Source organism: Condylura cristata, unplaced genomic scaffold, assembly GCF_000260355.1.
Source record: "Condylura cristata isolate star-nosed mole 26May11 unplaced genomic scaffold, ConCri1.0 scaffold00008, whole genome shotgun sequence".
Lineage (NCBI taxonomy): Eukaryota > Metazoa > Chordata > Mammalia > Eulipotyphla > Talpidae > Condylura > Condylura cristata.
Window position 1 is genome coordinate 43,952,566 of NW_004567109.1, and position 23,611 is coordinate 43,976,176.

General features: G+C 32.6%; 1 protein-coding gene across 1 annotated transcript in view; it reads right to left on the reverse strand.

The window, feature by feature from the left end:
• The window catches only part of LRRIQ3 (leucine-rich repeats and IQ motif containing 3), a 72,446-nt gene that overhangs the window by 46,384 nt on the left and 2,451 nt on the right, over positions 1-23,611 (reverse strand). The window contains exons 2-5 of the mRNA XM_004679518.2: positions 14,409-14,657; positions 11,359-11,682; positions 7,968-8,101; positions 1,643-1,799 (exon numbers count right to left, since the gene is read on the reverse strand). Coding sequence (XP_004679575.1) covers positions 1,643-1,799; positions 7,968-8,101; positions 11,359-11,682; positions 14,409-14,657 — 864 coding nt within the window. The remainder of the gene's footprint in view (positions 1-1,642; positions 1,800-7,967; positions 8,102-11,358; positions 11,683-14,408; positions 14,658-23,611) is intronic.

Below are 23,611 nucleotides of genomic sequence, written 5' to 3' on the forward strand. Positions count from 1 at the left end.
CTAGTGAGTCCAGGGTGTTTTCGTTTGGGTTAAAACTTGTAGTAAGTGAGTCTATAGTCTGTTTTCAGTCCTCAATTCCTATGCCGGCTTGGACGCGGTGATCTCGGCGAACAGACTGATTTTTAAAGTTTTAGAAAACTCCTTATTTTACAAAATATTTCATAACATTCAAATGACTTCCAAAGCCCCAACAATGTTAAGTTATATGTAACCTCATAAATATGAAATGAAATAACTTTGAAATATGAATATTCCGTCAATATATACACATATAAAATTGACTTGACAGAAGAACATATATACACATGGACAGATAGGTCTGGGTATATGTATATATACATATACCTTATATGAGCGTGTGCTTATATATGTCAATGTGTGTGTGGGTGCATCCATCTATCTATCCAAATTATTTATCATCATATCTGAATTATACAATATTAACAAAAAGTTTCCTCTGTACAGAGAATATAAAAAAAGTATTGGCTTTTGTAAAATCAATGAGGTTATATTCCTCATAGAGGGTCAAAACACCTACATGAACTTTTTATTTTTATGATATTCACAGTCATAGTACTCATAAAGCATACTATCATCTGGAGAAAATTAATGAGTTGATACTCAGAGCTAGTGAGAAAAACATTTTGAATAGAATACATTTACCTTTCAAACCTATGTTTGTGTTCAATAAGTAACCTCTGTGGGAATTAAGGCTTGAGGACATTTCTATGCTAAATCTAGAGCACATGTCTTCAATTTTACTAAAATTAGACTAATGACAGACTGGGCATTTTATGGTCCTTTCTAAACATATTAAAGTAATGGAAATATTTGTAGCTCAGGCCACCAAGAAACAGGATCACATTTGAAGGAATGTATCACAAACACAGGGATTTACCAAATATGAAAAAGTATTCAATCCAGTTAACTATACTACAATGCTGAGTATTCAACACAATTACCGCCTGATTTCCAAATCAAAATAAACTTCCTAAATTAAAAAGAAAAGACTGACTTTAGAGTAAGATGAACTAGAATTAAGTTCCAGCATTGCCATGTAATTATGTGGCTTCTGATAGACTAACAACCTCTAAACCTTATTAAAATTGTTTATAAAAATGAAAACACATAAAAAAACACACGACAGTACTGTGGTGAATAATTTACATGACACATGTAAAATACCTAGCACAGTGCCAAGTACATAGTAGGCACTCAATAAATACAAGTTTCTGTTTCCATTGAATGCTCAAACTAACATATATTACGGCATAAAACAAGTGGATGAATATTATGTTATATGTAGAATTATCTGCCTTTAATGCATGAAATTTTATTTATAATTTTTTACTAATAAGATTTTTATATTGCTATTAGCAACTAATTAAAATAATACCAGAAAAAATATATAAAGATTATAAAATAGTTTTGATAAGAATCATTAATATACCACAAAAGTATATAGTTATATGACTTTTACAGCTGTATGATTTTTCTAATATCAGGAAAATTTCAAGCAGAATATCAGCAATATAATGGAAGATATTTAAAATAACTGAAGGAATTCTTAAGAATGCTTTATCAATTATAACATAGCATCTTAACTAAAAATACTTTCTTTTAAGTAGTAAATTATACTTACATGTCTCCAATGTGAAAACTTGCTTTTTATATTAGTTTCAGGCTGATAAAAGAGATCCTTAAAGAAACTGTCTTCGTACCCCTTAGGTAGATAAATCCATTTTTTGTTACTTTCTTTAATAAATTTCTTCTGCTGTTTTTTGCATGAAAAAAAGGGTCTAAATATAAAGAAGGAAAGTTGTCATTGAGGCTTTTCTTTTTTATCAAAGTGAAAGAACTACTTTGAGTTCATTTACATCTTAGATAACCTGGTAAATTTAATGCAATATTATTTTATATTTTACCATATACAACTATTTAAACAACAAGATTTGTTAGCAACACTCACTCAGGGATAAATGAGTGTTGAGAAGTATTTAGTTATATAAATCCACAAATAATTTTGTACTACTCTAAGGACATGCATTTTATAATAGAATGTCAGGGAGAATGTGACCAAATTTATCTATAGAAATGAAAGGTAAGGTGCTGCGTTCAGAAATGAAAGGTAACCAGTATGAGTTCTTTTTTATTTTTCCTCTTCAGTAAAATAACTTTATTTTCTTAGAAAAATTAGTCTAGATAAGTACTAGCCAAAAGAAAATGTCAGCCACAGGTTTAAAATTTTTCTATTAGTAACCCTAAAATATTATTAAATAAATAAATAGGTGAGACTAATTTCTATACTATTTTATTTAACCTTATATTCAATTATTATCTGATAACCAAAGTCAACCAACAAATATAATATTGTACAATAAAATACTAAATGTTTTCCATTTAAGATCAGAACAAGGCTAGGATATCCTCTCTCACTCAACCTCTCCCCCATTTTACTAGATATCTGCTCAATATAATATGAAAATAAATGACAAAACTACAAATCAATCTCACCTTTAAATATGCATATATAATAACCTCTAACTCTGGCATTAAAAGAACTATTAAAAAGACATGCATAATCATACAATTCAGAATATCCAGAAAATCATAATACAAATTTGTATTGGAAAACAAGAAACAAGTATGAATTTTTAGAATTAATAAATCATGCTTACCAACCCATACTTTGTGAGACCATTTGGGATAATAATTTTGGCAGTGATAATGTTAGGTTATCCAGATTCCCTCATGAAAACAGATATAACAACTAAATAGCAAAAAGTTTTTATTATTTATAATAATAATATATGCAAGATATCCTCAGGACAATAAAATATAAAGGAATATACCGATTTACTTCAGATCTCATAAATCTTTCACCTTTTATAATATGTAAAAAATGGCACCCATTACATAAGACCACAGTAGCATTAGCAATTGTACAGGAGGGAACAAATAAAAGGAATAAAGAACCTGATCACTATGAATAAAACAAGTTAAAGGCATTCCCTGAATGGTTTGGGAGAGAAAATTTAATAACAGAATCTGAATTCTATATGGATTTTGCATACTCTAATACTGTGTGAATACAAGGGAAGACTAGTAAAAACTGAAAGGTAGAGAATATTCTGAAGCTATGAACCCCAGAACCTAATAGTCAATGTTTCAATTTAATTCAATGTCCAAACTGAAAACATCTTTTGATGACAAATCAAAAAAAAACAGTAGAAAGAGACAATGGAGAAGACAGAAGGGAATAGATCTCAACATTAATGGAACTGTGCTCCTAAATCAGAGAACCTGAAATGTAAATTGTGGGATTTTTGGAGATTACAACATACATACACACACAGAAATGACTTTGGAACCTGAAGAAAAGTATCTTCTTAAAGTTCAAAATAGCTAATGGCAGGCAATACAAAACAATCACAATCCACTCCCATACAGGTTTTTTTTTTTTTTTTGTAAAATTATGAAAGAGCAAGAAGAAAAATAGCACCCTTTAAATAACAAAAGAAACCCATACAACCAAGCCAACAAAAAAATATGAAAAACTATAATGTATTATTTCACAATAATTTTAAAACCAGTTCTATATAAGAAACTTGACAATTGTCATCATAATCCGAACAAATAAAGAGCTGACCAAATTTAAAAACCAGTGACTCTTCTTGGACTATAGAGAATCAGAACAACCTTTTGTCCCTAAGATTTCAGAGAAAAATAAGCAAATATAATAAAAGTCACCATGGCTTATCTGAGCAGACATTCAAGAGGAAACTAACAACAACCAGTGCCCAGCTTGGAAAATCTGAACCCTAATTGAGAATTTGTTGTCAGCTCACTTACAAGACTGGAAGTTAAAAATTCTGGGGGAACCCAGTGATTAAGGTGGCTGCTAAAATATTGTAAGATTTGCTTTCAAAAGTTTAACCAAGTTTCACAATAAATGTCAGACAAAAAAAAAAAAAAAAAACTTTGCTTTCTGAAGTAAGGAGAAGGGAACCATTTTGAAATATCCCACAGCACTCTGTTCTTAATAAGGCCTGCCCCCAAATGAAGCTAGTAAACCTGACTCTAACCTGTTGGGAAGTTACCAGTACCTAATTGACCTAGCGGAAATCCAAACTACACTGCTAAGGGCCTTTCACATGGAGAAGGAAAGTAACAAACTCACAAGAGTGGAGAATGCTACCCCCAACACACACACCTCAGGACTAAATTCATAAGACCTATTTACTACAGTTCCTTTTATCCAGTACATTATATTCCACTATTAAGAAAACAAAAATACAAGACATATCAAAAGTAATAAAAAAACAAATTTTGAAAGCAATAAAAACACAAATTTTGAAAGCAATATTCAGGAAAAGATGTGGCTAAATATAAGGATATACTATATATTATACTATATAGTTAGAGTATAATATAAGGATATACTATATAATATACTATATGACTATATGACATTTTGGAATAGGCAAAAGTAGAGGTAATAAAAAAAATCACTGATTGTCAGGGACTGGGTAGAGGGCCTAGAGGAGTACAAATTATTTTTTGTGCAATGACTATATACTATATGATGGATTATGCCATTATACATTTGTCCAACCCACAGAATGTAAGAGTGTACTATAACCTATAGATTCTGGATGGTAATGATTCAGTGTCAGTGTCAGTTTGTCAGGTTTTACAAATGTATACTACTTGGTGGAGATGTTTATAATATAATAAGCTATGCATCAGTAAGGACTGAAAGTATGTTAAAAATCTTTCTATACTATGTTTAATTTTGTTGTGTAACTTAAATCACTCTAAAATAAAGTCTTACTTTTATAAAATTAATAAATGGTAAAAGGCATACAAACCACATAAAATAGAAGCACAAATTTAGAAAACCAATGATGAGGCTCTCAAAGAATCAGAAATTTAAAACAATTTCTAGAATAAGTACTAAACTAGAAGAAACATAATTACAATTGTAAAAGAGAATGCCATAAGAGAAACAGAAAATGAATGTAATAAAGATTTAAAAATTAAAAAGAAAAGAATTAGGTCAGGAATTAACATTATAATAACACCAAGTATCTATTAAACAAATTATTTTAATAATGTATCTCCATTCTAAAAACATGAAAAAGAAACCTGCTACATATTTTTAATACTAAATGTTTATTGTTGATAGTACTTACATATAACAATTCTGAAACTATTTTGTGGTTATTTGAATTAAATGAGTAAAATCACTGATAATGTCAGTACCAGAATTGACAGTAAAGAAGAAGGGAAATATGTGAAATGAAGGAAGGCAGAGAAGAGCCCTTTATGTTAGGTTACCTTTAGAGGTGTCACTCTGAATTCATCATGGAAAAGTAGTCCACCTTTTATTCTACCTACTGACATGGAGTTAGAACCATGACACTATAGGAACAGTGAGTGCATCTATTTTTCGATATCTTTGATTGCAAATATGATTCCCCAGTAAAGGGACTAGGGCTCTTGGAAAATAGTTGATTTCAGGGTTATAGATTAAAAAATAGCACCAAATTTGGAATATATTAAATGACTGGACATGATATTTACAGATTTAACATAACAGTCTAAACCCTTTAAAAATGAACACAAATGCCCAACATGTTATAGCTGTCTGACCCTGAATACATATCCTTCCCATGCAAAATGTTTAGAATCTTAAGTTCTACTTATAAATGATCTGCTGTACTGAAATTATGTAAATGGTATAAAAAGATTAAATTATATAAATGGTACTTTATGTGTATTACCCATTCCATATGGTTTTTTCCCTACTTTTCCCATTCTTTTACATTTTAGAACCAAAAATTTGACCAATGACCTCACTATACCTTCCACTGCTTAGGTTTAGGAGGTTGCTAATCTGATCACAATATTTCATTCAGAAAATAAATATGCACTACCCTTGTATGTTATCATTCATTAAGTGACAGTGAGAAACTAAAAGATGAATTAATCGTAATTTTCTAAAATTATCAAGTTTGTATATGTCAGCAATTTAAGTAAGCACATTTCAAGTAAGGTGTAAAATATTTGGATCTGGAGAGACATTACTCAGGATTAGAAATAGAAATATGAGAGAGCTGCTCACTAGGATCTTTAGGCTGTGGGAATAGTCAGGCACTTCTGAGGACAGTGTAGTATGTTAGTTCTGATTTTCCTTTCCCATAAGTAAATCCAGAAATATTTTTTCTGATTCTGATTTCCATTTATTGGTGTACATATCAATTCAGGAAATACTTTTTGAACACCTAACATATATCAAGTATTCTATTAAATAGAGAAACTGTGTGCAGTTTATCTGGAGCCATAGATGACTATACAGACAACTGCAATACAATATGGTAAATGCTTATGAAAATAAAATATATGATATACTTTTAGGGGCAAATATTTCCTTTTTTTCCTTAACAAATTGGGAACCACTAGAGAATATTAAGTTGGTGAAAAAAATTAGATTTGTATTTTTGAAAGATCACTCAGCATCTACAATAAATATATTAATACTTAGGAGCAGGAAATTCAAGGAAAGAATTAGTTAAACAACAACAATAAAATAATTATTTTTAAAACATAAAGCATATAATAAGAAGGTCATACCCACATTTGCCAAGTGCCATGGCCCTTTATATTCATCTCAACTCCTATAAACATGAAATATTAGCACCTGCTCATAGCATTTTAACACATAAGAACACTCAGGTTCAGAGTAGTCAAGTAATACACTTAATAGAACAGCACTTTAACAAGAAGAAGAACTCAAGTCAATCTCTCTGGAACCACTATGGCATACTATTATTACAGATATCATTACTGAACTCTACACAGAGTACATTCAAATTCTGCGCATGAATGCTGAATTTAGAGATTGTTCCAGGCACAAGCTTTTAACTCTTGTGTTGCATGAGTGTTAGAGAAAACCTTGATTCTAAGAGAGAAAAACTCAATCCTAATCCTAATTAAAAATTAATTTCTAATTAAATTCCCTTTAATTAAACATTTATTTCATATAAGTACATACAAACTTGAAATGGGACAAACAAAACAGAAATAAACAGAAGCTATTGCCTGATTCTTACACATATGTTTTACTCCAAATCATTTAAGGATCCCCATTGGTGAGCCCACTCAGTATCTTGGTTTGAACTTGGTTATGAAATCTCTCAAAAGTTATAAGCAATACATTTGGTTTGCTTTGCTGTTTGTCCTCAAATCTTTATCAGAATTATTGCCATGTACAGCTAGCACATCCTGACTAATGTAGGAGATCATTTTCTCTGCCTTACTATACAATGGTAACTATCATTTCAGGGAAACTTCCTTATTTTGCCTTCTCAAGAAATGACCATGACTCACTGTACATTTATTTTAATTCTACTTCTATTTCAAGACCAAATTTTATTTCTATCATCTGAACTCCAGCAATAATCTGAGATTAAAATAAAGACTTTCATTTTTTTCATAGCTGATGTTTGTTATGAATAATGCAAATGAACTGATGACAGATTATTACATCTGAGCTCCCCAAGTAAAATATTAAAGGATTCTAGCAAGAAGAGTTTTCCTTCAGCTTGCAAATGTAAGGTACAAGAAGTAATGCAAGGAACAAAGAGAGAAGAAAAGATAATTAACCAAAATTTAAGATAGATTAAAGTAACAGCAGCTATTTTAGCACAAATTATGTCTACATCCAAACAAAATAGAAATATAATAAATACAAGTGCAATTTTTTTTTTAAATTTCAAATTTTGATTAGGCTAAATAGTATATTACTAAAGTCTGACACTTTCTTTGAAACTGGTTGAAATGGTCCATAAAACATCATTTCGATATAGAACAGAAAATGTGTATTATTGGGCAATTGCCTTTTGCCACTGATTTTCATGGCATCTTATTTTAATATACAAATGGTAAAAGAAAATGAGACCTACCTCAAATGTTTTCTAACTAAAAAGCCACGTGTCCATCTTTGAACAATCAAGACTGGTGAATTATGAGCCAAAATTGTATTAATTTTTGCAATAATATATCTAACATCATTAAATTCAGTCTCATAGGTTGATCCCTGAAAAAGAAAATATATTTAATATTTTTATTTCATTAAAGTATTTCCAAAAGACATTTTAAACTTGGCGTTCTAAAGGCATTAATTATTTAAATGTTTAGAACTATCTTATAGGAACAACAGTTAAATGTTTTCATATCTATTTTCATGTTGACTTTCATAATTTTAGAAGATCAATAATTAGTTTTACCAAATAATTTCAATTCTATATACAACATGCAAAGTCCATAATGGTAACTCTCCATTCTAGATGCTTCTGTAAGCTAACTGTATAAATCATGTTGATTTCTGAAAAATAGTATCATGGAGAGGACCTAAAGAACTGTAAGTATCTTGTGAATCCACACAAAGAAAACTGATATAGTGCATTTTGCAGTCACTTGAGAAGAATAGTTTGGGTTTCTGATATGACTCATGAGAGAGAGCAAATTTGTTTTCTAACAGAAAATGTGTTTTTAAAAAGGGTAGTTTAGGGCCCTTCCTGGTGGTGCAGCACTACAAAGCTATCACAGCCACTGCAGCCAGGGTTCAATCCCAGGCCAAGGAGGTAATCTACATGGCACTGCAGTTTTTCTCAGTACATCTGCCTGTTCTGTTCCCCACTCTATTTCTGGTGAATCCTCTCACCCCTTGCACTTCTGGCCTGTACCCCAGTTCTATACACATACATAAATAAATCTTTTAAAAAGGGTACTTTAGTATTTAGCTAAAACTAAAATACTGTTCAGAATATATGTGTGTGTGTATATATATATATGTAACTAGATACAATTAGTACAATTAATTTGATATTCTAAATGTATTTTAATTGATATAGTTTTCTGTCCTTTCCTATTCCTATGTTTTTACTTCTTTATGTATCTGGTCCTGAGAGTATATTTTTTTCTGTCCCAACTGGGAAGTTTTTTTCAACACAATTTCCTAATTTGGTGCAATTTATCTCATCATATTTGAAACAGGTAAATTATAATAATCCCACAAGTCTTTAGTACAAATAGAGTAAACTCACTATAGTCATTTTAATAGTCTGATAAAATGGTGAGAATCTGTGTGAAACTCCTCACACTAACTACAAAGACTATTATTTTATTCCTAATAAATACTTTGCAGACACAAAATAGTCAATTCTCAAGCTTAAGAAAAAAATTCACCAAAATCCAGCACCATTAAAAATCAAAAATATAGGGGCTACCCTGATGACACAAGGATAAGTCTCAGCACTATGAAGTTAACTGGACCCACTAAAGCATGATGCAGGCAAGGGAGCTGACCCATATGGCACAGCAGACTTCTCCTGTCTTAACTGCAGCTCCCCTCCCCAGTGTATTCCAGTAGATCTGCCTGTTCCACTCCCCACTCTATCTTTGGTGAACCCTCTCACCCTCCAACCCCACAACTCTGACCTATACCCCAGCTCTTGGAAGCATAAATAAAATAATTATTTTTAATTAAAATCTAGAAAAATAATAATATAACAGTGTACAAATATATAAAAGCAAACAAAACCCTACTGAAACTTTCCCCACTAAAATTAACTATTATCTTTTAAAAATGTTCATTTCAGTCCTTTCCCCAACTCTGTAGCTTTCATTTTCAATGCTTAATAAAGTCTTTTACTAAGAGACTTTTTTTTTTTTAAAAGATTTATTTATTTATGCATACAGAGCTGGGGTACAGGCCAGAGGCTCGGGGCGGTGAGAGGCTTCACCAGCGACAGAGTGGGGAGCAGAACAGGCAGATTGACGAAGTACACTGCTGAGGGGAGCAGCGGGCGGGTCAAGAGAGGTCTGCCACACCATGTGGTCACCTCCGGGGCAGATGGGAATCGAACTCATGCGGAAGTGGCTTTAGCTTCTCAGTGCAGTGCTTTAACCCGCTGCGCCACCAGGGAGGGCCATTACTAAGAGACTTATAAAATATTTATGTATTTTTTTCTTTTAAAGATTGTGCTTTTTGGTCAAGTCTAAGAATATTTCCTTCAGTTTTTCTTTTAAGTTTTATAGTTTTAAATTTTTTCATTTAATTCTGTATTCCATTATCTATAAGTTTTTGTTTGTGGCAAGATAAATACACAACACTCTATTGGTTCCAACATATATTTTCTCACTTCAACAACTGCATAGACTCACAATGCCCACCACCAAAAATCCAGGCAGCATTCATCAACAACTAATCTAACCCTTCTACCCATTCTCCTTCCATTCCTTACCCACTGGTAACTATCTTAAGTTATCCAAGTCTCAGGGTTTGTCTTCTTTTCTGTTTTGTTTGTTCCTTTTATTTATATTACATAATGAGTGAATTTCTAACTCCTTTATTCTAAAGTATTTCACGTAGCATAAATTTCCTCAAGGTCCATCCATGTTCTCACAAATGGCAAGGTTTTATCCTTTTTTAGGACCAACTGGTATTCCATTGTTTATCTATAATATATCTTCTTTATCTATCCATCCACTGTTAAGCATGTGGGATGTTTCCACATTTTAGATACTGTAAATTGTGCTGTAATAAATAGCATGTTCACTAATACACACCCTCTCAGATGTTATCACTGTTCAAATAATTTTCTATTATTCATCAATTTTCAAAGTATGTATATTTACAGATTTATATACATTTAGAACATACTATAAATGCTGTTCTGCAACATAATTTTTACTTCCCACCCATATCTTGTACCAGATTTTCTAAGAGGTTCATTATTAACTTCTACTTTTGAATTCTCATATGGTTTATTTCCTCTAATATTGATATATCATGATATATTTTCTTACAATCTTATATACCCATTCAAGTATTTTGTAGCCCACAAGTATGTATCATTTTCCAATCATTTCTTTCAATATTTAAAAATATTAAAATAAAGATTTGAATATACCACACAATTGCACTTTTGAAATCACAAAATTGCTTAGGATTTTATTATTTTATTATTTTCCATTCCATTAATAATCCAAATTGTCCACTCAGACATTAAAAAATTTCCAATGGAATTGTTAGAGAATTTAAAAAAAACTGAGACCTACTTTCAAGTAACAAAATATCAAAATCTTGATTCTATAAATATTATATGCTTACTAATTTTTATATATTAGCTTTTATAAATTTTCAGATATATTACTAATTTATTTCCTGATATTTTATATTTCCTGAATATTTTATATAAGTGAAAGAAAATATTAAGGTTTAGAATTTAAAAAGTAAAATTTTACTTCCATAAACTTCACATAAAATTAAACCTTAATGAAGCCAATTACCTTTTTCAAAGCAGGGCAAAAATTAAAGTAAAGTCGGTGATTACATGTTCTGAATCTTTCAGGAAGGTGCCAGTTCTGAATTATTTCTTCATCAGAAATCACATGATTATCTAGTGCTTTAAGAGACCATATGCTGTTAACAAGAACATGTCTATATCCTTTTTTAAGGCTTACTGGACAATCAAACATCGTGAGGGCAATGAGGTTTGGACAGGCAGATAATGTACATATGTTCTTTAACTTTACAAATCCATTGTCATGAAGATAGAGGAGTTTTAAATTCTTAAGTCGACTCCAAAATTTGGTATCTGGTAGACTCTTTATCTGAAATATCAATCACAGTAATAATACTTTAAGTTCAACTATTTCCTAAAAAATGAGTGTAAAACAGAGTATCTAAATATCTTCTAAAATTCAGTTTTTCCCAACAGGGGAATTTCTCGTTAATAAGTAAAAGGAGAATTTCTAATTATCCAAGTGATTACTGGGGCAAAGACAGAGTAACTTTTGTCATTATAAGTACAATAAAGTGAACAAACATATGTTTGTTCAGCAAAAAATGTCTTTTTAATCAGTTGATTTTTTAAACTTTCTAAAATATTTTTCTTACATAAAGAAATCAATGTTATATGTAATATCAATCAAATATAACTATAATATTATTATCTCAATGAGAAAAAATTTGACAAAATTTGATATTCTTTCATTATAAAAAATTTTAATAAACTTGGTAGAGAAAAAATATTCCTAAACAAAATATATGGCATATATGAAAGCTCCCACCTAACATCATATTCAATCGTGAAAAGCTAAAAGCTTTCCCTCCAAGCTTACCCACCTCACTACATCTATTATTTACTGCCAGTTTTAACCAGAACAAACAGGCAAGAAAAAGAAATAGAAGTCATAGAAATCAGAAAGGAAGTAGTAAAACTGTCATCAATTACAAGTGACACCTGTTGCTATTAATAAATAAGGTGTATAAGTGCAAGCTACAATAACAACATATAAATTTCTGTTGCATTTCTATATCTAATAGCTATCATAAAGCCAAATTAAGAAAACAGTGCCAGCTGCATATATGAAAAAATATCAAATAAAATTAACCAAGAGAGTAAGAGATCAGAAGAAGATTAAAAGAAACTGAAGAATACACAAAGAAATGGAAAGACATTCCATAATCATGGATTTGAAGAAATAATGTTAAAATATATATACCACAAAAGCAATTTAAAGATTCAATACAATTTCTAACAAAATTCCTCTAATATTTTTCACAAAAAATAGAACAATTTTAAAATCACAAAATATCCAGAGTAGTTAAAACAATATCACAAAAGACCAATACCAGGACAATCAGATTTCCTGATTTCCATCTCTATTACAAAACCATAGTAATCAAAATAGTATGGCATTAGCATGAAACAAAAACCATTTCAATGGAACACAATGAAGTATACAGAAATTATCCCACAAATATTTTCAATTAATTTATGGCAAAGGAACCAGAATATACAATCCAAAAAGAATAATTTCTTCCATAAAATGCACTGGGAAACTATGACAAACACATGCAAAACAATGAACTGGAGAGTGACCTCATCCTAGACATCAGTTTTAAACATCACTTTTTGGATATGACAACAAAAGAGAAAAGCAACATAAGCAAAAACCAGTAAGACACACAAATTTAAAGGCTTTTGTAAGTCAAAGAAAAAAAAAACTAACAAAATGAAAAGGTAACCTACAGAATGGGGGAAAAATATGTGCATATCATATATCCAATGAGAATATTCAAAATAAATGGAGAATTCATATTACTCAATAGCAAGAAAATAAAACAATTAAAAATGGGCAGAGAATCTAAGTAGCATTTTTGCAAACAAAACACTGAAATAGCCAGCAGGTACATACAAAGGTGCTCAAAATCACAAGTCAGGTCAATTCAAATCAAAACCAGAATGAGATATTGCTTATACCCATCAATATAGCTATCCTCAGAAAGATAAGAGATAACAGTGCAGGGAAAAAATGACAAAAAAAGGAAATCCATGGTATTTGCTGGTAAAAAAAAAAAAATTGGAGCTGCCACATTGAAAAATAGTAGTGAGTTTTCACAAAAAAATTGAAAAAAGAACTACTAGATGATCCTGCAATTCTACCTCTGGTTATTTGTACTAAGCAAGTATATACATTAATTCAAAAAAGATAAATACAGCCCAGACTCACTGTTGTATTATTTACAACATGCTAAAACATGGAGAAAGTGTTCATTGATGGATAAATGGATAGAAAATGCCTTAGCAAATACACACATACCCACACACACACACATAATACTGGAATATTACTCATCCTTAAAGAATTTTTTTTCTTTATTTGCAACAACATAGGTAGAACTTAAATGTATATTATACTAAGTGAAATAAGTCAAGGGCATATGTCAGATAATCTTTCATCTGTACAATCTCAAAATATCAAATTCTAACAAACTCATAAATAGTGAACAGCTTTCTGATTGTGAGACATATGGTAGAAGTATATATAAATGTTCAAAAGATAGAAAATTCCAGTTATAAAATAAGTAAGACTTGATAATATAATCTATAGTAAGGTGAATTTGAAAGTTGCTAGGTTCTTAAAGTTCTCATCATAAGGAGATACAAACTCATTTTGATGGACGTCACTTAAAAATACTGTAATATATACAAATACCAAATTATTATGCTGTATACCTGAAATGAATATACACCAAGTACATGTCATTTAAAAAAGAATTAAGGAGTCACAACATATTCTTATTAATGTAAAAACTATTAATAAAAAGTAAAATAAACCAAGTCACTCAATGTTTATAATTTTTTATTTAAAATTTTTGCTTATTTTTAAAACTTCATGTTTACATATTTAATATTTTCATTTATTTTTTAAAACTTTGTTTATATGTTAGGTAAAAGGCTATTTGGAAAAATATAGTGAATTAATCATATAAGCACTTATTAAATTTTAATTCTATTTAGATGCAAATATCTATGATACCTATTGCTTACCTGATTTCCATGGAGATCAAGCTTTATCAATTTTATACAACTTTGCAGTGGGTGAATATCTGTAATAAAATTGTTTGAGAAGATACATATTCTAAGAGATACAAAAGATTGCAAATTTTCCATAGATTTTAAGTGAAGGCCATTGAACTTCACAAAAACGAAATCTTTCTGATCTTCTACAATGTTTTCATTATAATGACGCCATTCTTCATGACTGGTTAGCTCCTTTGTGATTGTTCCATGAAACATCTAGAAAAATAAGAACTTACTTTCAGTAATTTTTTAATATCAAAAAAGGCTCTGTGAAAATAATATATTTGCTAATATGTATTCAGAATAAACAAGGTGAAAAGTTAATATTAAAAAATCTAATTGGCCCTCCCTGGTGGCGCAGCGGGTTAAAGCACTGCACTGAGAATCTAAAGCCACTTCCGCATGCGTTGGATCCCGGCCTGCCCGGGAGGAGATCCACATGGCGAGGCAGACCTCTCCTGACCCGCCCGCTGCTCCCCTCAGCAGTGTACTTCGTAGATCTGCCTGTTCTGCTCCCCACTCTGTCTCTGGTGAAGCCTCTCACCGCCCCTGAACCTCTGGCCTGTACCTCAGTTCTGTATGCACAAATAAATAAATCTTTAAAAAAATTTAAAAAAAAAATCTAATTGTGGCCCTCCATGGTGGTTCAGTGGGTTAAAGCACAGCACTAAGAAGCTAAAGTCACTTCAGCATGAGCTTGATGCCTGCCCCAGAGTTGACCAACATGGGGGGCAGACCTCTCCTAACCGGCCCACTGCTCTCCTCAGCAGTATACTTGGTCAGTGGGCCTGTTCTGCTCCCCAATCTGCCTCTGGAAAATCCTCTCACCACCCCTACACCTCTGGCCTGTACTCCAGTTCTGTATGTATAAATAAATAAACCTTAAAAAAATCTTCTTTAATTAAAAAGAATCTAATTGTCATAAAACTTCTAAGATCACCTCAAACGTTTAAACATTACATAATTGCAACTGAACACTGTTATTACTGTTCTCATCAATTAACTAATCAGTAAGAAAAAGACAAACTTCCTTTTTCTAATACTTATAGATCACAGAGTTAGTGAAATAGCTGAGATAAAAATATAGGCGCCAGGCAAGTTGACTAAAACAAACAAACAAAAGAATACCTTATCATAGCTTCCATACTAAGTCTGGTTAAAAGAAAACTTAAAGAAGTGCATTGAATGATGAACCCCCACGTCAGAAGAGTAGTAACTTTTGAGAGAATTGCAGCTTGATGATATAAAGGTACAATCAGGACTTCAACTGCTATAAATATTTGATTTTAAAAGATATTTGAATTCACAATATTTTTATAGACATTTAAGATCTAGAACTCTTTTAGTTCAAATTTTCTCTAGAACATCTGAATCAGTTTTTCACATACTTTTATACAGTATTTTCACAAATATGAAGCTTCTTTTATTGTGGGTAATTTCAACTTTCAGACAAGACAGTTAACCCAGTATTTGTTTAGAAGACAATGTATGAGCTCAACTGGTGGGACGATCTACCGTTTCCATTGGAAAAATCTCTTTCTACAAAGTAGAGGTATCCTAGGATGTGGCACAATCCAAATGACTAAAAAAGGGCAAAAATTTCAGATAAACCTTCACATTATTTCATTAGTTTGGCTACTTTTAGAAAACTCTGACCAAACTTTAACATTATAATCTAATCCTCAAATCAAAGTAGAATCTAAAGAATTAATCAAAAGCAGATCCCCAAATGCCACATTATTCCTATAGTATTGGTCTATGGGCTGAGGGTCCAGGATCTGTAATTGAGTATGCACCTTGATAGTCTTCAGAACATAAAGTCAGATGTGGAAAAATATACATATAGATACAACTATTACAAACTTATTGAGCTGTACAGGTCCTAAAATGAAATTAAATTTGCACAATGCATTCCAACCATTTAAACTCCCTCTTCAGAAAAGAATTTCAGGAGTCTTTACTCACGCTCTTCTTTCAAAGGCCTAACTTTTATATTTGGCTTGAATATATGCTAATTTCAGTTTATGACCAAAGTTTATAGTATAAAAGTCAAGATGTTTCAAGATGTGACACTCAAAAGTATCAGCTATAGAATTCAATTATTGAGGTCAATAGCAATTCTGAAAGAAATCTACAGTCACATAAATAATGTATCAAAATACCTGAGAAAAAAACTGAGAGATATGAGAATATGTGAATTCACTATTATAGTTGTAGACTTCAATATCCCTCCATCAGAAATAGCTATGTCCAGCAGACACACACACACACACACACAAATCAATAAGGACATAATTTAACTGCATAGCACCATCAATCAATTGGATAATTGATATCTATTTACTTCTTGCTCCAACAGCAGCTAATTACACATTCTTCTCAAATTTAGATGGAATATTAGCAAGATAGACCAAATGATGGGTCAAAAATATAATTTTAACAAATTTAGAAGAATAAAAATTGTACATGTAATTTCTGAGATTACAATTAAAGGAGACAATAATAATTGAAAGAAAGATAGAAAATTCCAAAATATGTGGAGATTAAATATAACTCCAAATAGTACATGGTTCAAGGAAAAAGATTAAAAACATTTTAAAACATTTTAAACTAAATGAAAATGTACCTTATTAGAATTTGTAAGATACAGTGCAAGTAGTATATAATGTAAATTTATAATATATGTCTGTATTAGAAAAGATCTAAAATAAAGAATCTGAACTTGATTGGAAACTAAAGAAAACCTAATTAAATCCTAAGCAAAAAGAAGAAAAGTTAATCAGTAAAAAGACAATGAGTACAGTTTCAAAAATTATAATTCTTGATTATATTATCAAATTTTGAAGGGTAGAAGTATATTTTGTAATAATCTCATCCAGGGAGTCTCTATAAATATCTACAGGTCAGTAGCAATTCTGAAAGAAATCTATAGTCATATAAACAATGTACCAAAATACCTGAGAAAAAAACTGAGAGATATGGGAATATGTGAATTCCCATATTAAATATTAAATATTTTCAACATATATTAATAATCTTGTATAATTTTCAAGTGAGTTTCCTTTATAATGTTATAATAAAACTAACTTTTACCTTGTCTTTCAGATCTTTACTGACGAGGGTGTATTGGGGTTACATAAGGAAATGTATCCAGATACTCTATGTGGTTTGTTTTGTAAGAAGCTTACTTCAGAGTATAACTCTTCCTTATATTTTGTGTCACTGTGAATTAACTTAATGCTTTAATACTGAATCTTATCCTGTGTGCTTGAAAATATAACTTGAGTTCATGTTAACTGATTTTGTTTTATATATTTTAATTTTTAAATCATTCCAATTGAATTTTCAGTGTAATATGAATTCTAGAATAAGTTTAATAATCTTAAAATCAGTAATTCTCATACATAAATTACTTTATATTCATGTTCTCTGTAGCAATAGTACTGACCATCAACAGAATGCATTGGAGCTGACCTACATGGCACAGCAGACCTCTCCTGACCTGCCGTCAGCCTGTTCTGCTCCCCCCTCTGTCTCTGGTGAATCCTCTCACTGCCCCTGCAAGTCTGGCCTATACCACAGCTCTGTATTCTATTTCTAAATATTTAAAGATAAATAACAAATAAATAAATTGCCCACCAAGGGCAAGCTAAACAACAATGCAATTGATAACTTCTCTTCTGCTTACAAGGTGGGTTACCCACTATGGAAAAGTGTTTGGAGGTTTCTCAAACTGCTAAAAATGGAGCTTCAATATGACCCAGAATTCCACTCCTAGGTATCTATCCCAAAAACACAAAAACAGTGATTTAAAGCCACGCATGCACCACCATGTTTATTGCTGCTTTATTTACTATAGGAAAGAAATGGAATCAACCCAAATGCCCAAAAGTAGATGACTAGGTTAAAAAGGTGCAGTACATATACACAATGGAATATAACTCAGCAATCAAAAAAGATAAAGACATGCCTTTTGCAGCAATGTGGATGGAGCTGGAAGGGTTGATGCTTAGTGAAATAAGCCAGAAAGAAAAAAATATCAGATGGTTTTGGTCATAGCAGGAGCATAAAGGACCAGGGGAAAAGTAACAATAATAATGAACAACAATATACCAGAGACATTTTATGGGGGTGGAGTGGGATCAAAAAAGGGGGCAAGGGAAGTACACTGGACTATAGTGATGGAACAAGGGTGATTTGGTGGTGGGAAGCCCACCAGGATTAAAACTGAGATGGAAAAAGGCACAAAATGATGTAACAATAAACTATTATGTTATTTAAAAAAAAACTTGTGGTTACCAAATGCTTCCAGTTTCCAATATAACCATTAAGGAGGAAACCACCTACTTCTTATTCCTTTTACACTTGCAAAATTTCATAAATACTTCGTGAAATGTATATACAAATGTGTATATTGTCAAGTTCAAATACTAATGTAGTGTTCAAAAGACAAATTTAGTTTAAGTACAGCAACACATTAAAGAAAGTATCAGGCCACCAATTATAGTTTCAAAGTAAAAAGCAATCAGTATCATTGACAGTTAAGCCTTTCATTAGTTTGTGTTGACTGAAGTGCTAATTTAAAAATTATCATATATATTGTAATCACAGCATAAGAACCATGTTTTTATAAAATACAATGTACATCAATAGTTAAGTCTCATCTGTTCCCCAATTTTTCCATTAAAAAAATAATGGTGGCAAAACATGAAGGGGAATTATGCAAGTTATAATTAGTGAATACTGAAATCAAATACTGAAGTAAAAAGAAAACCTTTATTCTGTGTACTTCTTTCCTTTTCAAATGTCTGTATGAATTTAAAAGAAATTTTCAAAGAATGCTTTTTCATTGTGTCAGTGATCTCTGGACTCAATGACTAGAGATTCACTCAATGCCTCTCTAGAATCAGTATCATTCATTGCAATTTTAGGTACCTTTATATTCTTCAACATTTCTCCACCCTACCTCCTGAATTTTAGGAATTCAGATACATTATTATAAGTTAAAAAGAGAATGTATTAAAAGCACATACTAAGTAAGAAGGTCTATAGCACAGTAACTTATTGTAAGTATTAGTTATGACATTATTAACTAAATGGAGAACAGGACACTGAACTCCAGAATTATGGAAAGACAGCAATTACATAGGGATGGTTGGAAGGAATCAAGTTAATATTCTTATTTTAAGATACCATACCACCTAGGGAAAAGTTCAGTACTATTTGAAATAGAATTTATTTCAGTTATAATATGTATTACAAACTTTAAGGCAAGCATTAAGATTGAGATAAAAAGGGCTATGACTACATGCTAAAAAAGGAGAGAAAATTATATAATATCTATGCTCAAAACCAGAAAGAGTGGAAGAAAAAATAGGAACTAAGAACAATGGCAACAAATAGAAAACAGTAATGATATGTCAAATAATTTTAATTCAACTACATCAATAATCACTATGAATGTTAATAAATGGTTTAAATGCACCAATTAAAATATTTTTTAGTGGAGTTGAGAAAACAGACCCAACTATGTTATCTACAAGAAATCCACTTTAAACATAAAGCATGTGGATTAAAATGGAGAAAGATATACCATACTAACACCAATCAAAAGAAAGAGGAATAGGAATGTTAACCTGACAGAAAAAAACTTAAAAGGAATGTTGCTAGAGATAAAAACTAGTATATAATGATAGAGCTGTCATTTCACTAAGAAGACATAATTCAGAGCCCTCTTAGCTAGTTTTCATTAGGTATTATTAAGCAGGGGGAAAATTAAGCTGAAGAAATAAAGTTTTGAGATGTTTCTCTAATATTTCAACATAACAATCACAATTAACCCTGTAACAATAAAACAACCAAGAGGTATTTATTGACTGTGAATGAACATGAAACTTTTTTGGGGGGGTGATAGAAATATGTTGAAATCCTGGTTTGTGGTGATGACTGCACAACTCAGTAAATTTACTAAAATCACTAAATTTTTCACTTACGGCAGGTGATAATAAATGGTATAAATATATAAACCTCAATTAAAAAAAAAACTAAACCACTCTTTACTCTTTATGGCAGTTCTTCAGATACCCTGTATTCTCCTGTCATAGGAAAATAAATGTTTCCATGTCACAGTGTGGTCCCTAGGAAAAGGGAAAGTTCCAGATTCCCTGCCCCTCCCAGGAGGAGGGTGGAGCTGAGCAGAGAAAAGAAGAGAAGGGAAAGAGCCTGCGGAGGAAGAAGTAGGATGGAAAGCCAGAGGAGACACGAGGTAGTCACATGGAACAGGGAGCAAGTGAAGAAACTGTGTTTATTTCTTGGCCCTGGATTGGTTGAAAGAGATGTGAGTGAGAGATCCATGGGGAGGTTGACTATGGCAGTGTTTATACTGATTTTGGTTTTGCTCTTTTCCTCCCAGATTTGTCTGGCCATTTCTGACCCTTTTCCATGGGTCCTGGCCAGAAGGTGCTTTAGTCTTGTGGCAGGCTTTCAGCCCTTGCTTTGGGCCAATCCCTTTTGGGTTGACTTTTGCCCACGAGGAGATGGGTAACTTCAGGTGTTTGATTTAGAAGTTATACTCTTTGTGTTCCATATTGTATATTCACTGTATTAAAGTCACTTTTCATTAAAGCCTTACATGTTGGGGTCTTGATGCAGCAGATGGCAGAACCTATTCAGAGCAGGCAGGTTTGGGGGTTCAATAGTGCCCCTCTCTCCCTTCTCTGTCTCCTCTTCCTGCCCTGTAACAGCATGACTTACAGTCCAGTTTATTTGATGTCCCTTTTAAACTATGGAATCCAAAAGTATACACATCACTTCCATTGCGTTTTACGTGTACAGAACTAATGGGTTCACCATTTAGTGCCACTGACATATTTTATACTGATTACTGTAGCTTTGTTTACACAATTATATTACATTTGGATTTACATTAAATTTAAACTAAAATAAAGCCCCTAGATGTTTTTATCCCTTATAATCAATGCCAAAGAAAAATTACTCCCAGTCTCATAATATATAACATTTTTCCATGTTTTTACTGAAAATTAATATTGTCATTTTGGGAGTTGTTGGATTCTGAGAGTGGGGTATTTAGGTTCACTCTGGGAAAGGTTTCACCAGCATTCCCCTTTCACCGGCACTGGTGAGGTCTCAGGCAAATGTCTCCACACAAAGCCTTAGTTATATCCAAAAGGGCAGGTATACTATAAAAGGGAGAAAAAAAAAGGACACATGCATAGACACAACTGGGCAGAAAGGGCTAGCCCAAAAGGGAGTGGTTTGCTAAGAGGGAGGCCTGCATGGTCCCAGGCAGGTGACTTTGAAGAGAGTGGCCTCTGCTGAGGAAGGGCAGTGAAGAGAATCCCTGGCTGGTCACAGGCGGGTCACAGGCAGGCAGATAAGCTGCTGCCATACAGAGGGACAGAGAGTTGGCAAAAAGGAGCACCTACATAAACACAGATGGGCAGAGAGACTGCTGTTCCCTGTAGAGATTGTAACTCCGTAGTCTTCTTATCTTTGGGAGGGGCTCACTCCATGGACTAGTTTTGTCAGTGACTTTGAATGAACTATATAAAATATAAAAAGGGCCAGATTTCTACATTGGTCCTCAATCTCCTTATCTTCACCTTCAGGTCTGCTCTCCTGACACCCTCTACAGCAGCCTGATACCTGCAAGGATTTTGTGCTTTGTGATCTAGTCATTGATGCCTAAGGCTCTTAGTTCCTATAGCCAGTTAATGGCTATATTAACCCTTTCTATCCCCATATTCACCTCTAGTCCTTGTGAGCCAGATTTCAGGTCTTGTGGAGCCTCCTGTCCAGTTTTTCTATTTTTATACTCCATCATTAACATTATTGAAAACTTGAGGAAAGTGAAAAACCAGGAAGAACAAAAACCATAGCAGTTAATTCCAGCATACTTTATGTGATTGATGTAATCATATGACAAAAAACATCAATTTTGATAGCCATGCTTCCCAGCTCCAAGAAATGCTGAACAAAGAAATATGCTATTCAAGAAATGATATAATCTTTTGTAACAGATACAGGTTTCATGGACTCCACCCCCACCTTAAATACTGGAACTCCAAATCCCATCAATATCAAGGATGCTGGGACCTGAGGAGGAGCTGAGCAGGAAGGTTGGGATAAAACCAGACATGTGGGCTCCAGGGGTCTCTGGGCCTTGTGTCTCTTCCCATCTTGCCTCAGGCCTCTTCACCAGCTATTAGCATGCTATTGTGGTTCAAGTCAGAGGAACTGGTAAGACTCATTAATTAACTTATCTCTCTCCTTTCCCCTGAGTAGTTCATTTCCTTTTTTACTTGTAAATAAACCCATTATTGACCTTTTGTGTTTGTGTCAGCAGTCATGGGTGAAGACTCACAGACAGGCAACCCAATTGGGTAGGCCTGCCAGTTCTGCTGATTTGGAACCCCAATAGCATACTGAAAGCCGGTGAAGAACCAAGAGACAAGCTGTGAGCCACAAGGCCAAAAGACCCCATAGTCCACAGTGATTGAGAACCCTCATTGTTCTTCACACTGTTAACAGGGTCGTCCCTAGGAAAAGGGGAAATTCCAGGTTCCCTGCACCACCCAGGAGAAGGGCGGAGCTGAGAAGAGAAAAGCAGAGAAGAGAAGGAATCTGGACAAGAGGAAGCAGGATGGATAGCTGGAAGGAGACCTGAGGAAGCCACAAGGATCAGAGAGTAAGTGATGAAGAAACCACGTTTTTTTCTCGGCTGTACTGGTTGAAACAGATGTGGGTGAGAGACACATAGGGTGGTTGACTATGGCAGTGTTTATATTAATTTTGATTTTGCTCTTTTCCTCCCAGATTTGTCTGGCCATTTCTGATCCTTTTCTATTGCTCACGGCCAGCAGGTGCTTTAGGCTTGTGGCAGGCTTTCAGGCCTTGCTTTGGACCAATCGCTTTAGGGTGGACTTTTGCCCACAAGGAGATGGGTAACTTCAAGTGTTTGATTTAGAAATCATATTCTTTGTCTTCTGTGTTGTAATGTTATAGGACAAAATGTGTTATATGACAGGGGGAGAGGGACACCCCTCAAGCCCCAAAACCTGCCTGCTCTAAGTGGGTTCTGCCATCCGCCGCAACAAGACGAAACATATAAAGCTTTAATGAAAAGTGACTTTAATACAGTGAATATACAA